The sequence below is a fragment of the Symphalangus syndactylus genome, chromosome 4 (assembly GCF_028878055.3).
Source record: "Symphalangus syndactylus isolate Jambi chromosome 4, NHGRI_mSymSyn1-v2.1_pri, whole genome shotgun sequence".
In the NCBI taxonomy this organism is placed as follows: domain Eukaryota; kingdom Metazoa; phylum Chordata; class Mammalia; order Primates; family Hylobatidae; genus Symphalangus; species Symphalangus syndactylus.
Window position 1 is genome coordinate 46,330,553 of NC_072426.2, and position 14,265 is coordinate 46,344,817.

Here is a 14,265-nt window from a genome sequence, read left to right on the forward strand (position 1 = left end):
GTATATCCGTGGTTACACATTATTTAGCTCCCACTTATAAGTGAAAATATGCAGTATTTGACTTTCTATTTCTGAGTCATTTCACTTAGGATAATGGCCTTCAGTTCCATCCATGTTGCTGCAAAAGACATGACTTCACTCTTTCTTATGGCTGAGTAGTATTCCATGGTCCATATACCACATTTTCTTTAGCCAGCCCTCTGAGGATGGACACTTACATTGATTCCATATCTTTGCTATTGTGAATAGTGTGGCGATAAACATGTGAGTGCAAGTATCTTTTCGATATAACGGTGTATTTCCCTTTGGGAAGGTACCCAGTAGAGGGGTATTGTGGGATTGAAGAGTAATTCTGTCTTTAGTTCTTTGAGAAATCTCCATATTGCTTGCCACAGTGGCTGAAGGAATTTACATTCCCACCAGCAGTGTATGAGCATTCCCTTTTCTCTGCGTCCTCACCAGCATCTGTTGTTTTTTTCTTGTGATGGTGTCTTGCTCTCTCGCCCAGGCTGGAGTGCAGTGGCACAATCTCAGCTCACTGCAACCTCTGCCTCCTGGGTTCAAGTGATTCTCCTGTCTCAACTTCCCAAGTAGCTGAGATTACAGGTGTGAGCCATCACGCCCAGCTAATTTTTTTGTATTTTAAGTAGAGACAGGGTTTTACCATATTGGCCAGGCTGGTCTTGAACTCCTGACCTTAAGTGATCCGCCCACCTCAGACTCCCAAAGTGCTGGGATTGCAGGCATGAGCCACCGTGCCCAGCATGTTGTTTTTTGGCTTTTTAATAATAGCCATTCTGGCTGGTGTGAGAGGGTATCTCACTGTGGCTTATTGCATTTCTCTGATGATTAGCAACACTGAGCATTTTTTATTTTTTATTTTTTATTTTTTTGAGATAGAGTTTTGCTCTGTCGTCCAGGCTGGAGTGCAGTGGCGTGATATCCACTCGCTGCAAGCTCTGCCTCCTGGGTTCATGCCATTCTCCTGCCTCAGCCTCCCAAGTAGCTGGGACTACAGGTGCGTGCCACCACGCCCAGCTAATTTTTTGTATTTTTAGTAAAGATGGGGTTTCACCATATTAGCCAGGATGGTCTCGATCTCCTGACCTCGTGATCTGCCCACCTTGGCCTCCCAAAGTGCTGGGATTACAGGCGTGAGCCACTGCACTCGGCCACATTTTTTCATGTTTGTTGCCCCCTTGTATGTCTTCTTTTGAAAAATATGAGCTCATGTTGGTGTGGGCTTTTCTGATCATCCACCTCTGTGCCCCGATCTCCAACCTCCCAACCCTCCTCCCACCTAGGTGGGGGCACTTTGCTGAGCATGGCCTACAACCTGCGCCATTCTGCCCCTTGCAGGATTATGACTTGCTTCTGATCTTCCTTTCTGATGAGAATGACAACCACCCCCTCTTCACTAAAAGCACCTACCAGGCAGAGGTGATGGAAAACTCTCCTGCTGGTAGGTGCTGGGCCCACCTGGGAGCTCCTGCTGTTGCCAGGCACCACTGGGGCCTGGGATGCCTGAGGACCTCCCTTATGCCTGATGGCATAGCTGAACGTAGACCCCAGTGGGTGCGGGAGGGGAAGGATGGGCACAGCTCGGGGAGATGATGGGCTGGGGCTGCCGGGCCTCCTATGAGCACAAAGAGGCCACAGGTCTGGTTGGAAGAGACAGTCATGGTCATTGTTCCCCAGGGTGGTCTGAGAGCTGCCCCACGATCCCTCAAGAAGGGCATTTAAGGTGTGAGGACTACCCAGGAGGGGAGTGGGTCCACCCTTCACTGCTCCCTCCACCCCAGGAGTGCAGGGCATCCCAGGGCCTTCTGGAAGTCCTGGGGAGCATCTATAACTAGAAGTGGGAGGTCAGGGGGTCCTAGGTAGGTCAGTGTGGCCCTCTCCCCACACACATGCACTAACCAGCCTCACCTCCCTTCAGAGGGACAGAATCTCCTCTTTGATGTCCCCTGAGGTGGCACCTGCACTCCTCCAGTCTCCCCAGCCCCTGCTCCTCATCTCTGGCTGGGCATCCCTGCTAGGTGAATTTCATTCTTAAACCTGTCTGTGTGTATGCTCACACATGTGCCTGTGTGTGTCCATACCAAGGCATGTGCGTGGGGTTACACGTGTGCACAGACACATATAGGCACATGGGTACCCACTGATGCGCTCATGTGCAGACATGCCCACCTGCAGAGGCACACGAGTGCACAACCAGGGAATCCCAGGCCTGTGCGTGCTCCCGGGCAAGTGCCTGTGGCCACGTGAACACAGAACTTGATGCACACATGTGTGGATTTTTCTAGTCATGTATGGCCAGACCCCCAAAGGTAGAGCATTGCGTGCACACATGTGTGGACAGGCGAGACCCACACACGGAGAGGGGATGTCAGGGAGCCCCAGACCCTCCCGAGGAGCGGCCAGCCTCAAAGGCTGCTGGGAAGGCAGATGTGGCTCCGGGCAGCCGGGGCCTTGCTCACCACTCTCATGTTTTCTCCCCAGCAGGGCTTTGAGGCCGCTCCCCAGGCATCTGCGTTCAGTCTGCCAAGGCTGCCGCAGGCCCGCCCCCAGGGCCTCCCAACCCTGTCCACCTCACCTCCCTCCCCTCTCATCCATCGTCAGCCATGGCTCACCGGGACAGGGCAGGGGAGGTGGGAGGGCAGGGGGCTGGGTTGGTCTTGTGGTGACCCCTCTCCTTCTGGCCCAGGGACCCCTCTCACAGTGCTCAACGGGCCCATCCTGGCCCTGGATGCAGATCAAGACATCTACGCCGTGGTGACCTACCAGCTGCTGGGCGCCCAGAGTGGCCTCTTTGACATCAACAGCAGCACCGGTGAGGCCTCTGTGCCACCCAGCACTCCCAGCCTGACTCTGGGGTGGGGATGGCCACACTGCTGGATTGAGGGCCTCCCTTCTCAGTGCTGGACCCAGGCTGTCCATGGACACCCCATTTTTCACAGCCCAGAGTCCCCATCTTGCAGCTGGGTTATATCACCCAGTGGCCTGGCAGGGAGACCTGGGAAGAGGCTTGGAGACTATACACAGGACCTCTGTTGGTGCACAAACTCTCAGCCTAGGCCGGGAGCCCCCCAGCCCACTCCTGTCATCTCTCCATGCACAGGCCAGAAGCTCAGGCCCCTAGTCCAGCAGAAGTAACCAGAGCAACTTTCCTGTCCTCCAACCAGACCATGTCACATCAGTCTGGTCCTGGACAGGAGGCTGCTTTGGTGACAGGTGCCAACAGGAAAGCACATCTGTCAACAGAGAAGGTCAACCCTGTGCCCTGGGTCACTCTTCCCAGGCAACAGTCTTGAAGACACCAGAGGGCACCTGCAGAGGGGACAACCACAGGAGATGCATGAGGCCCTCCCTGAGCATGGGTGGTTGAGCCTGTGGGGAAGAAAGTCACTTTGTTACTGTCTCTGCTCCTCTTTCATCTCTGCCCCATGGTGCCCCTGTCTTTCTCTGCTCTCTCCCTGTTGATTATTGCCCTGTCTTCCCACCGTACCCCTTTTCTGTGTGTTCCCTGGCTGGCGGCACCGGGTGCCAGGTGTGGTGACCGTGAGGTCAGGTGTCATCATTGACCGGGAGGCATTCTCGCCACCCATCCTGGAGCTGCTGCTGCTGGCTGAGGACATCGGGCTGCTCAACAGCACGGCCCACCTGCTCATCACCATCCTGGATGACAATGACAACCGGCCCATCTTTAGCCCTGCCACCCTCACTGTCCATCTGCTAGAGAACTGCCCACCTGGTAAGCAGGGGACAGGCCCCAGCACCCCACAACCAGGGGCCGGTTGGTGGTCACAGGGGACTGGAGCTTCAGGTTGGACACGGAGTTTGCCTCCAGTGGGGAGAAAGATGGGCAGCAGGATGAGTGGAGAACACGCTGGAGAGGGAGTCAGGAGACCCGGCCCCCCCTTCCCTCCTCTGAGCTTCCGTATCTTGCCTGCAAAACAAGATTCTTCTTTCCTTTCTTTCTTTTTCTTTTCTTTTTTCTTTTTTTTTGAGACAGAGTTTTGCTCTTGTTGCCCAGGCTGGAGTGCAATGGCACAATCGTGGCTCACTGCAACCTCAGCCTCCCAGGTTCAAGCGATTCTCCTGCCTCAGCCTCCTGAGTAGCTGGGATTACAGGCGCCCACCACCACACTCAGCTAATTTTTGTATTTTTAGCAGAGACAGGGTTTCACCCTGTTGGCCAGGCTGGTCGCAAACTCCTGACCTCAGATGATCCACTTGCCTCGGCCACCCAAAGTGCTGGGATTACAGGAGCCACCGCGCCTGGCCTACAAGATTCTTAAGTATCCTCCATCTGAATTCCCAGATGGAAAGACTGACTATTTTAAAGTCAAAATAGGAGCAACATGATTCCCATCAAAATCAAAATATAACTTCTGGAAAAATAAGAAAATTTTGAAAAACATAAGTATAATAAGCCAGGTTTGGCTTACCAGATTTTATAACATATTATAAAGCTACAGTATTTAAGGCCATGCAGTATGGGCACAAGACTCCAGGACAAAGTAGCCCAGAAGCAGATACTGGTAAATTAAAGAATAAAATATGATGTGATAAAGGAAGCAGTGAAGCCAATGGGGAAGCTACTTATTCAGTGTGCAAAAAACCTATTTAATCTAATCTAATCAATTAGATCTGATTATTATAATCTGTATGTAATCTAATATAATAATAATCTAATATTTAGTGTAGATTCTCTCCCATGTCAGATACCAAAATAAAAACCAAAAGAAAATATTAAAAAGTAGAAAACACTAAACAATACATGAAGAAAATTTAGGTGAATAACTCATTTCTGGATAAGAAGGTTCTAAGCATAAAAGAAACAAAAGAATTTAAAAGGAAAAATATTAAATTTCTATGCATGCTAATTTAAACCTTGTTACATCAAATAGTTATAGCCAATATTGAGAGGCAAACAACAAACAGAAAAGTATATTTGTCTTGGTCCAGGCGAGGTGGCTCACGCCTATAATCCCAGCACTTTGGGAGACTGAGGCAGGTGGATCACTTGAGGTCTGGAGTTCCAGACCAGCTGGACCAGCATGGCAAAACCCTGTCTCTACTAAAAATACAAAAAATAAGCCAGGCATGGTGGTGGGTGCCTGTAATCTCAGCTATTCAGGAGTCTGCTGCATGAGAATCGCTTGAACCTGGGAGGCGGACGTTGCAGTAAGCTGAGATCACACCACAGCACTCCAGCCTAGGTGACCGTGTGAGACTCCATCTCAAAAAAAAAATATATATATATATATAGATACATATCTCAAGTTGTCATAATTATATGACTTGTATAATTGACAGAAAAATGGGCAAAAGACAAAAGCAGACCATTGCAGAAGATACAACTAATTATTACATTATAAAATATTGTTTAATCAAAGAATATAAAATAAAATAATATGTCATTTTCCTATAAAATTGCAAGTATGAAAAAGGTATAAAAGAAAATGCTGTCAAGGCTGCCATGAAAAGGGGCCTCTTGTACATCACCAACAAATGTGTCTTGGTAGATCTTTCTGGAAGAGGCCACTGTGCGCAGCTACTCCCTTTTCCCTCTCCAACAGGGTTCTCAGTCCTTCAAGTCACAGCCACAGATGAGGACAGTGGCCTCAATGGGGAGCTGGTCTACCGAATAGAAGCTGGGGCTCAGGACCGCTTCCTCATTCATCCAGTCACCGGGGTCATCCGTGTTGGCAATGCCACCATCGACAGAGAGGAGCAGGAGTCCTACAGGCTAACGGTGGTGGCCACCGACCGGGGCACCGTTCCTCTCTCGGGCACAGCCATCGTCACCATGTTGATCGATGACATCAATGACTCCCGCCCCGAGTTCCTCAACCCCATCCAGACAGTGAGCGTGCTGGAGTCAGCTGAGCCAGGCACTGTCATTGCCAATATCATGGCCATTGACCGCGACCTCAACCCAAAGCTAGAGTACCACATCGTTGGCATTGTGGCCAAGGATGACACTGATCGCCTGGTGCCCGACCAGGAGGACGCCTTTGCTGTGAATATCAACACAGGTACAAGGGCCTGCACCCCTCCCACCTCCCTCCCAGCTCCAAATCCTGTCTCCTTGCTCCCTGCTTCCCCCTTCTTTCTCCTTCTTTCTCTTTCTTTGCTGCTCCCTTGCTACTCTCTTCTCTCCCTGTCCCCTGGAGGGAAACCAGAACGTCCTTCTCTTTTCCATCTCTCCCCTTGCTCCTTCTTTCTCTGCTTCCTCATCCTCCCTTGAGCAGCTCCTCTGGCCTTCCTGATTCCCTCGCCCTACCAGTATATGACAGCACCTATCTCACCACATCATCCCAGCATTAAATATGATCACATTTTCATGTGTTGGCAATTTTAGAGGAAAGTAATAACTTGTTTGTTCTTTTGTTTTTTGTTTTTGTTTTGGCTTTTTTTTGAGATGGAATTTCACTCTTGTCGCCTAGGCTGGAGTGCAATGGCGAGATCTCAGCTCACTGCAACCCCTGCCTCCTGGGTTCAAGTGATTCTCCTGCCTCAGCCTCCCGAGTAGCTGAGATTACAGACATGTGCCACCACACCCAGCTAATTTTTGTATTTTTAGTAGAGACATGGTTTCACCATGTTGGCCAGGCTGGTCTTGATCATCCTGACCTCAGGTGATCCACCTGCCTCGGCCTCCCAAAGTGCTGGAATTACAGGCGTTGAGTCACCGCACCCAGCCGTGATACCTTGTTTAACATGCATTTCTTTACTAACTAGGTGGCTGAACACCTTCTTCGTAAATATGTTGGCCATTTAAATCCTCTGCAAGTTGCATGCAATCAGTGATTTTCTTACACTATCACAAAACCAAGAGAACCATGGCTTATCTTTCACAATGTATGTAGCTTATTGTAATGCTGATGGCTTTATCATTTTCCCAAAAGTTCAGTGTTTTTGTCCTTTAAGGAGTTAGGAAAGGGACATGGAGCTGATAGGTGTACTTCTTGGAAAGCCCGGAGGAATTATAGAAAAACCAACATGGCTGTGACAACGCACTAAAACAGCAGTAAGATATCAGTTTTTCACACGTGATTAGCGGACATTAGGATGCTGGACAATGTTGATATTGGTGACCTTGTGGGGACATGGAAACCCTCATGCACTGCTGTAGGAGTTGTGACTGATTCCACTGTCTGGATAGCAATCCAGCATAAGGTACACTTGTACCACCATTACCCAGTATATGTTCCAGAGAAAGTCTCAGGGCATTAATGAAACTGTCTGAGGATGCTCACTGCAGTGTTATTGGTGATGGTGGAGTTGGGGCCATGCAGGTATCCATTTCTGGGAGACTGAAGAGTTAAATATCATGGGGTGTGCATCATAGGGGTACCAGCCAGCAGTGCCAGCAGTGAGAAGCAATAAATTAGACACACACAGAGCAATGTAGATGGATCTTAATAATAAGTATTTACTGAAAAGGATAAGAAATGGGATGAGATATATGCCACAGCACCATTTCCATAAATGTAAAATACATACAAAATAATACATTATTTTCAGAAATACTTTTATTAACAAAAAATATACTTCAATACATTACAATGACTGCCTGAGGGGAGAAGGGAAGGAGAGAGGAGTATGGAAATGAAAGGGAGTAGACGCACACATAAAACAAGAGAGGTGCCAGTGGTCACGGTGCAGCGAGCCAAATAGCATGATAAACTCAATCTGCATTTGAGGCCCAAAGGGAAACAGAAGAAGGAAAAAAACCATGAGCACTAGGAGAATTTAGATAGAACCAGCTACATCCTAGGTTAGCAAAATTCCTGGCTGCATGGGTTGGTCAGTACCATGGAGAGCTGCTCCACGTCCCTGCTCAACTTGAGGCTCTGCTCAATCCCCTACTGCTTTTCTCCTTCCTGTTCCCCCTTCCTCCAACTGACTCTCTTCTCTATTTTTCTTTCCAGTGTCTTCTCTGCCCCCTTCTCCTCAGCCCTCCACTCCTCCCTTGCCCACTTTGCTACCTTTTCTTCTTGCCAGAGCCTCAGCCCCTGAGCTCTCCACTCCAAATGGGCTTCCACTTGCTCCCCTGTTTTCCTTCCCAGTGCCTCTTCCCTCCCCACTCCCTATTTCCACCCCTCCCTCCCTCCTCCCACCCCATCAGCTCTGACTCCCCACCATCGTCCCTGCCCTGCTCTGCTCCATCCCCACTGCACCCTGAACTAACTGATGTTAACCCTCTTCTCTCTTCCTCACGGCTGGCAGGCCCACAGGTTTGAGCTCTGTTTCTCTGTCACTTCCCACCTCATCTCTTCTCTGCCTCACCCCATTGCCTTCCTCCATGCCCACCGCACCCCCACCACCCTTCCTGTCCTGTGGGGCCCGGGCCAAGGCCGTGGCCCAGCCTTTGCAGACTGAATGCAGCCGCCCTCTCCCCATCCTCGCTCCCCAGCCTGGGGGACAGGGAGCGAGAGTAGGAAGAGGAGGAGGAGGAGGAGGCGGCCCAGGGTAAGTGACTGCCCCATGGCTGGGGACCCACAGAAGACAGAAGCCCAGCAGGGGGATCTGCCAAGGGGGAAGGGAATCTCAGAGACCCCCGTACCTGAGAGGGAGAGGAGGTCTCACTCTGGGATGAAGCTAATGGGAGGAGAAGCCACCAGGCCCTCTAACAGGCAGGAACAAGAAAGGTCCCAAGAAAGCCAGCACTGAGGTCAGCCAAACTAGGTCTGTCCAGTCCCAGCCCATGCTTCTGGGGGGTTCCTCTCTGATTTGGGGAGCAGGCAGGGACTCTGGGAGGCAGTGGGTAGAACAGAAGGAAACCCCTTGCTAGGACTGCCATGGAACCAATGCTCCTGTCCCACAATCAGCCCATGTCACTCCTTATTTAGTCAAGACAAAGGAATGGGCCTGAAGTATCCAGACAGTCCCACCACTGTCCCCTCCAGGGAACCCCTCAGGGCTTTTCAGCTACCATGACTTTCCTTTAAACTTGCTCTCCCTAGAATCTAAGCATTTTTTAAATGGTGATAAAATACACATAACAAAATTTACCATTTTAGCCACTTTTTAATTGTAGAGTGCAGTAGTGTTAAGTACATTCGCATTGTTAGGGAATACAGCAGTTTTTAAACAAGCAGTCACATAGCTTCTGTGTGCCAGGCACTGTTCTACGTACTTTACAAATGGAAACTCATTTTGTTTTTCTAATCCTCAAAATAGTAGGGGATTGAGAAAAGGATGGGTTGACAGTCGGTAGTGTAATTATCTAGTTTTACAAATGCAGACATAGAGGGGCAGAGAGGTGACATAACTTCCCCAACATCACCCAGCTAGTAAGCATCATGGGAGGGGCAGAGCCACATGCCCCAAGCTTACGAGGAGGCTATGGGCCCACCCCAGCCTCAAGTCCCAGAATCCACTGGGGACTGTCATTCTCTGTGGGGATTGGGAGGGTTTGGCCAGGAGCACCCCTGGGAAGGGCAGATTTTAGGGGGTTCTTCTCAGGCTGAACCTGGCCTGGTCTGGTCCACAGGATCTGTAATGGTGAAGTCCCCCATGAACCGGGAGCTGGTTGCCACCTATGAGGTCACTCTCTCAGTGACTGACAATGCCAGCGACCTACCAGAGCTCTCTGTCAGTGTGCCAAATGGTAAGGTTCCCTGCAGACATCTCTCATTGGTCACTCAGAGCCAATCAGGGCAGGGGCCAGGTGGGGAATAGGCACTGGTCTGTCCCCAGGGAGGGAGCAACAAGACCCAGTTGCTCTGGGGGCCAGGAGTCAGGCAACACAAGAGGCATGGAAGGTGGCAGCCACCGTGAGGCCCAGGGTGGTGATGGCTACGTAGAACTCAGCAGTGGAGGATCCAGAAGCTCAGAATTGTGTATGATCTGAACCCCCAGGCTCAGAGTAGAAAGGAGGCTTGGTAGAGCCTGGAACAGATTGAGAAAAAATGGTTTGACAGAGGCTTAGGTTCAGCCAGCAGAACTGGTAACCAGCGTGTAGGTAGGATGTGAGATGGGAACCCCGTGATCTTATAGGAAGCCACAGGGTTAGCACAGAGGAAGCAAAGAATGAGGGGAGGTAACCTGAGGCCACAGACACTGCTTTGGGGGTGCAGGCACTTACGGTGGAGAACAGAGGGGCCCAGTGTTACCTTCTGCCAATTGGGCCCAGGCCACCCTGCCTGCACCCTGAGGCGTGGGCTGGGAGGGGGCTGCCAGAGGGGTGGATTTTGTGTGGGCAGAGTGAGAGTTGAGTGGGGGAAGTGGGGATGGGGTGGCCTCAAGTTGCCTCGGCCATGAGGCAGAGACAGCTGCTGTGGGGGAAGCCAGTCCTGGCAGATGTTGACTGCTTATCTTCGCAGCCCAGAAGCCCACATTTTCCGGAAGGAAGGGCAGACTTGGTCATCTCTTCCATGTCAGAGGCTCAGATGGTTAAGGGCCCAGGCCGGTTACACAGAGAGGATACATACAGCTCAGACAGGATCTAGGGTCTTAAAGATTATCTTGCCCTTTCTCATTGAGCAGTTTAGGAAACCAGTGCATAGGAAGGGCTGAGGGCTCCACCAGGGTCACCTAGCCCTTCCTCTTATGGAACAGCAAGTGAGCACACCACTGGAAAGTCTCCTGGGCTGCAGCCTGAGGGTCAGGTCAATCCTCAGGCAGCCTCTGGGGGGCTGTGGGATGCTGCCATGCTCGCCCGGCTTGGCTGAGGCTAAGGAAGGCCTGGCCCAGCCACACTGGTGTCCTTCCCCTCTCCCTCACTCCCTGCCTCCACCACAGCCAAGCTGACTGTCAACGTCCTGGACGTCAATGACAATACGCCCCAGTTCAAGCCCTTTGGGATCACCTACTACACGGAGCGGATCCTGGAGGGGGCCACCCCTGGGACCACGCTCATTGCTGTGGCAGCTGTGGACCCTGACAAGGGCCTTAATGGGCTGGTCACCTACACCCTGCTGGACCTGGTGCCCCCAGGCTATGTCCGGCTGGAGGATCCCTCGGCAGGTAGGTTAGAAATCTGTCAGAGGAGGGCTGGGGGACATATATCTCTGCTTGCTTAGTCCCTAAGAGGGACCATAGCTCCTCTGTGACCCCTCAGTGGACTGGGCCAGATCCAAGATGGCCAGCATTCCATGCCAGATTCCAGATGCCCAAACCAGGGGAAGGGACAGAGTGCTTACTCCTGGGTTGGGATGGAAGCCTCTTGATGTCTGCCGGAAACCTGGGATACCCCACCACCCAAGCTCCTACTATTAGTACCACTGAGGGAGCAGGAAGGCCAAGAAGGAGGTGCCTCAGGTCCTGGGCTAGTTGATGTTCATCCCTGTGACTGGGAGAAGCTTTTTCACCCTCCATAAGAAAAACTGGACACCAGTCCCTCCCTGCTGTGTGCCCTGCAACTGGGTGGTGCTGCCCGACCACCCTCCTTCAAATGACCACACCTGCCCCTCAGAGCCCAGGTCTTTCTCCTCATACTTTGGAGAGCTGCCATGAATGAGGAGTGGCCAAAATGGCAGTGGGGGCCTCTGTGTCTTAGGGAAGGTCATTGCCAACCAGACAGTGGACTACGAGGAGGTGCACTGGCTCAACTTTACTGTGAGGGCCTCAGACAACGGGTCCCCGCCCCGGGCAGCTGAGATCCCTGTCTACCTGGAGATCATGGACATCAATGACAACAACCCCATCTTTGACCAGCCCTCCTACCAGGTGGGTGGCCAGACCACAGGCTGGGTCCAGGACCTGTGCCCATTCCTTGGGGTCTTTGGGCATCTTCCTCTCCCACCCTGCCAGCCTCTAAGCCCCCTGGGAGTGCCCAGCCCACGAGCAGCTTGATGCCTGCATCAGTGAGTTCTAGAGCTGTGTTCGGGCTCTGGGACTGACCTTGGCCTACTCTCTCTCCCTGCCCACTGGGCTCCAGGAGGCTGTCTTTGAGGATGTGCCTGTGGGAACAATCATCCTGACAGTCACTGCCACTGATGCTGACTCAGGCAACTTTGCACTCATTGAGTACAGCCTTGGAGATGGAGAGAGCAAGTTTGCCATCAACCCCACCACGGTGAGCAGTGATGGAGGGCCTGGAATCTGGAAGTGGGAAGGACCCAGGGTCAGAGACTGAGCAGCCACCAAAAGTATTGCAGTAATCCCTCTGGGTCTTGTCACCTGGACATCTGCAGCCCCAGAGGTTCTTTAGCCAAGTCAGCAAACCCTGTTCTCAGAGTCCCAGACATTTGGTAGACTGTGGCCTTTCTGTCTCAACAAATGTTGAAGGAAGTGGCCAAGTCTTTTGGAATGAGCCCTTTGTGGGACAACATCTGAGATGTGTCCTCTCCACAGTAAAAAAGCATGATTGAAGTCCTTGGGGCTGCTTTTTGAGATAGTCAGAAAAGAAGCAGGGGAAGCACTGCAGAAAGTGGGCACAGTGTCTGAGCACCTACTATATACATGGCCCTATACTCAGTGCTGGGGAAGGAAGGATGCCCCAAAGGGTGCCTCCCACACGCTTCCTTGAATCTCAGACTTGTGGAAGACCAGAAATTCAGGAGAAAAGATGGGTGATGATTTCAAATGTCTGCTAATTGGTTCAAAGCTGTTATTTTCAGCATAGAGAGAGAGCCCCGTGGCCTGGAGCTGGTTGGTCAGGCAGGGCCTCCCCCAGTTGCTGGGGCTGGAACTGGACTTTGCCTCCCACTGCCCTGCTCTGCCCACATCTTCTGGCACTCTGCCCTTTCAGTGGGGTTCACTTCTTCCTGCTTGGTATGAGCCATCAGACATGGCTCCAGGCCTGGCATTAAGACAATTGCATATTTATGGGGTACCTACTATATGCTAGTTCCTGGTCAGGCAGGTAGCTCCAGGCTGGGCTGGTCACCCCATCCCCAGGTAGGTTGGGGTAGTGAGAGCAAGAAGAGCCACTAGAATGGGAGCTTGCTGGGGGCAGGGGTTATTGTCTCTTTTGTTCAATGTCAAATCTCCAGAGCCCATAACAGCATCTGGCCATAGTAGGTGCTCAATAAATATCTTTTGAATGATTGAAGGACCTAAAGCCACCCTCCCCCTACTAGGGTGACATCTATGTGCTGTCTTCTCTGGACCGGGAGAAGAAGGACCACTATATCCTGACTGCCTTGGCCAAAGACAACCCTGGGGATGTAGCCAGCAACCGTCGTGAAAATTCAGTGCAGGTGAGGGGTGCCAACCTGGGCCAGGGACAACAGGGACTGGGGTTGTGTGGGCAACAAGCAAAGCCTCTAGCAAGTGGACTGCTGCAGATTGGGAGCAGAGCCACCCAGTCCCCTTTGAGACACAGTGACAGAAAGGAGAAGGCAAGAGGGTAACTGGATGGGTTACAATGGCTGTGGCTTAGGAAGACAGGGACCCTCTGGGAGAAATCTTTGCCAAACTGCTATTTGGCAAAATATTTTGGCAAATAGGCGGCTAAACATACCTGGGTGTAACCCAAATAATGCCTGGGGCTCCACATGGCCCAGTATCACCATAGTGTCCCATTGAAAGAAACACAGTCCAGAAACCAAACATAATTATAAAGGAATAATCTTTATTTATGTCTCTCTCTCCCTTTTTCTTTTTTTTGAGATGGAGTTTCGCTCTTGTTACCCAGGCTGGAGTGCAATGGCGCAATCCGGCTCACCACAACCTCCACCTCCCGGGTTCAAGTGATTCTCCTGCCTCAGCCTCCCAAGTAGCTGAGATTACAGGCATGTGCTATCACGCCCAGCTAATTTTGTATTTTTAGTAGAGACAGGGTTTCTCCATGTTGGTCGGGCTGGTCTGGAACTCCCGACCTCAGGTGATTCGCCCACCTCGGCCTCCCAAAGTGCTGAGATTATAGACGTGAGCCACCGAGCCCGGCCTATTTATGTCTCTTAAAGAATGCTATGAGGGCTCCAAGTCATAACCCCATTCCCATTCCAGTGTCCACATAGCTGTTCTGAGGCCAGCATCTCACCCTCTCAGCTCTCAATCCCCTTTTCTATGCAAAGTCCCAAGCCTCAAGGTTTTGCTTCTTCTTTCTCTCTCTTTCCTTCTGCCTTTGGCAGGCCTATCTTTCTGTACGCAGTACTCACTTCTCCCTCACAATAATATCATCCAGAGGAAACTCTCTTGAAAGGTCGGGGGTGTGAACAGCTGAACAGGCCAAGACCACTTCAGTTTGGCAGGTAGAGAGAAAGGGCTGGGAACACATGCACATATCCGAACCTCATCCCTGTCGCATATGCATGTGCTGTGTTGGGAAAAGCACAGCATTTGGGGCCAGAAGACTCAAGT

At 51.4% G+C, this 14,265-nt stretch overlaps 1 protein-coding gene across 2 annotated transcripts in view; it reads left to right on the top strand.

Annotated features, from left to right (window-relative positions):
• The window catches only part of CDH23 (cadherin related 23), a 419,760-nt gene that overhangs the window by 391,576 nt on the left and 13,919 nt on the right, over positions 1 to 14,265 (top strand). The window contains exons 44-52 of one of the 2 annotated variants that reach the window (XM_055274603.1): positions 1,360 to 1,462; positions 2,708 to 2,833; positions 3,551 to 3,754; positions 5,586 to 6,044; positions 9,509 to 9,625; positions 10,759 to 10,983; positions 11,516 to 11,685; positions 11,897 to 12,034; positions 13,041 to 13,160. In XM_055274603.1, the coding sequence (XP_055130578.1) occupies positions 1,360 to 1,462; positions 2,708 to 2,833; positions 3,551 to 3,754; positions 5,586 to 6,044; positions 9,509 to 9,625; positions 10,759 to 10,983; positions 11,516 to 11,685; positions 11,897 to 12,034; positions 13,041 to 13,160 (1,662 nt within the window). Of the gene's footprint in view, positions 1 to 1,359; positions 1,463 to 2,707; positions 2,834 to 3,550; positions 3,755 to 5,585; positions 6,045 to 8,164; positions 8,485 to 9,508; positions 9,626 to 10,758; positions 10,984 to 11,515; positions 11,686 to 11,896; positions 12,035 to 13,040; positions 13,161 to 14,265 lie in introns of those variants that run through there. The other variant, XM_055274604.2, reaches the window with a different exon arrangement.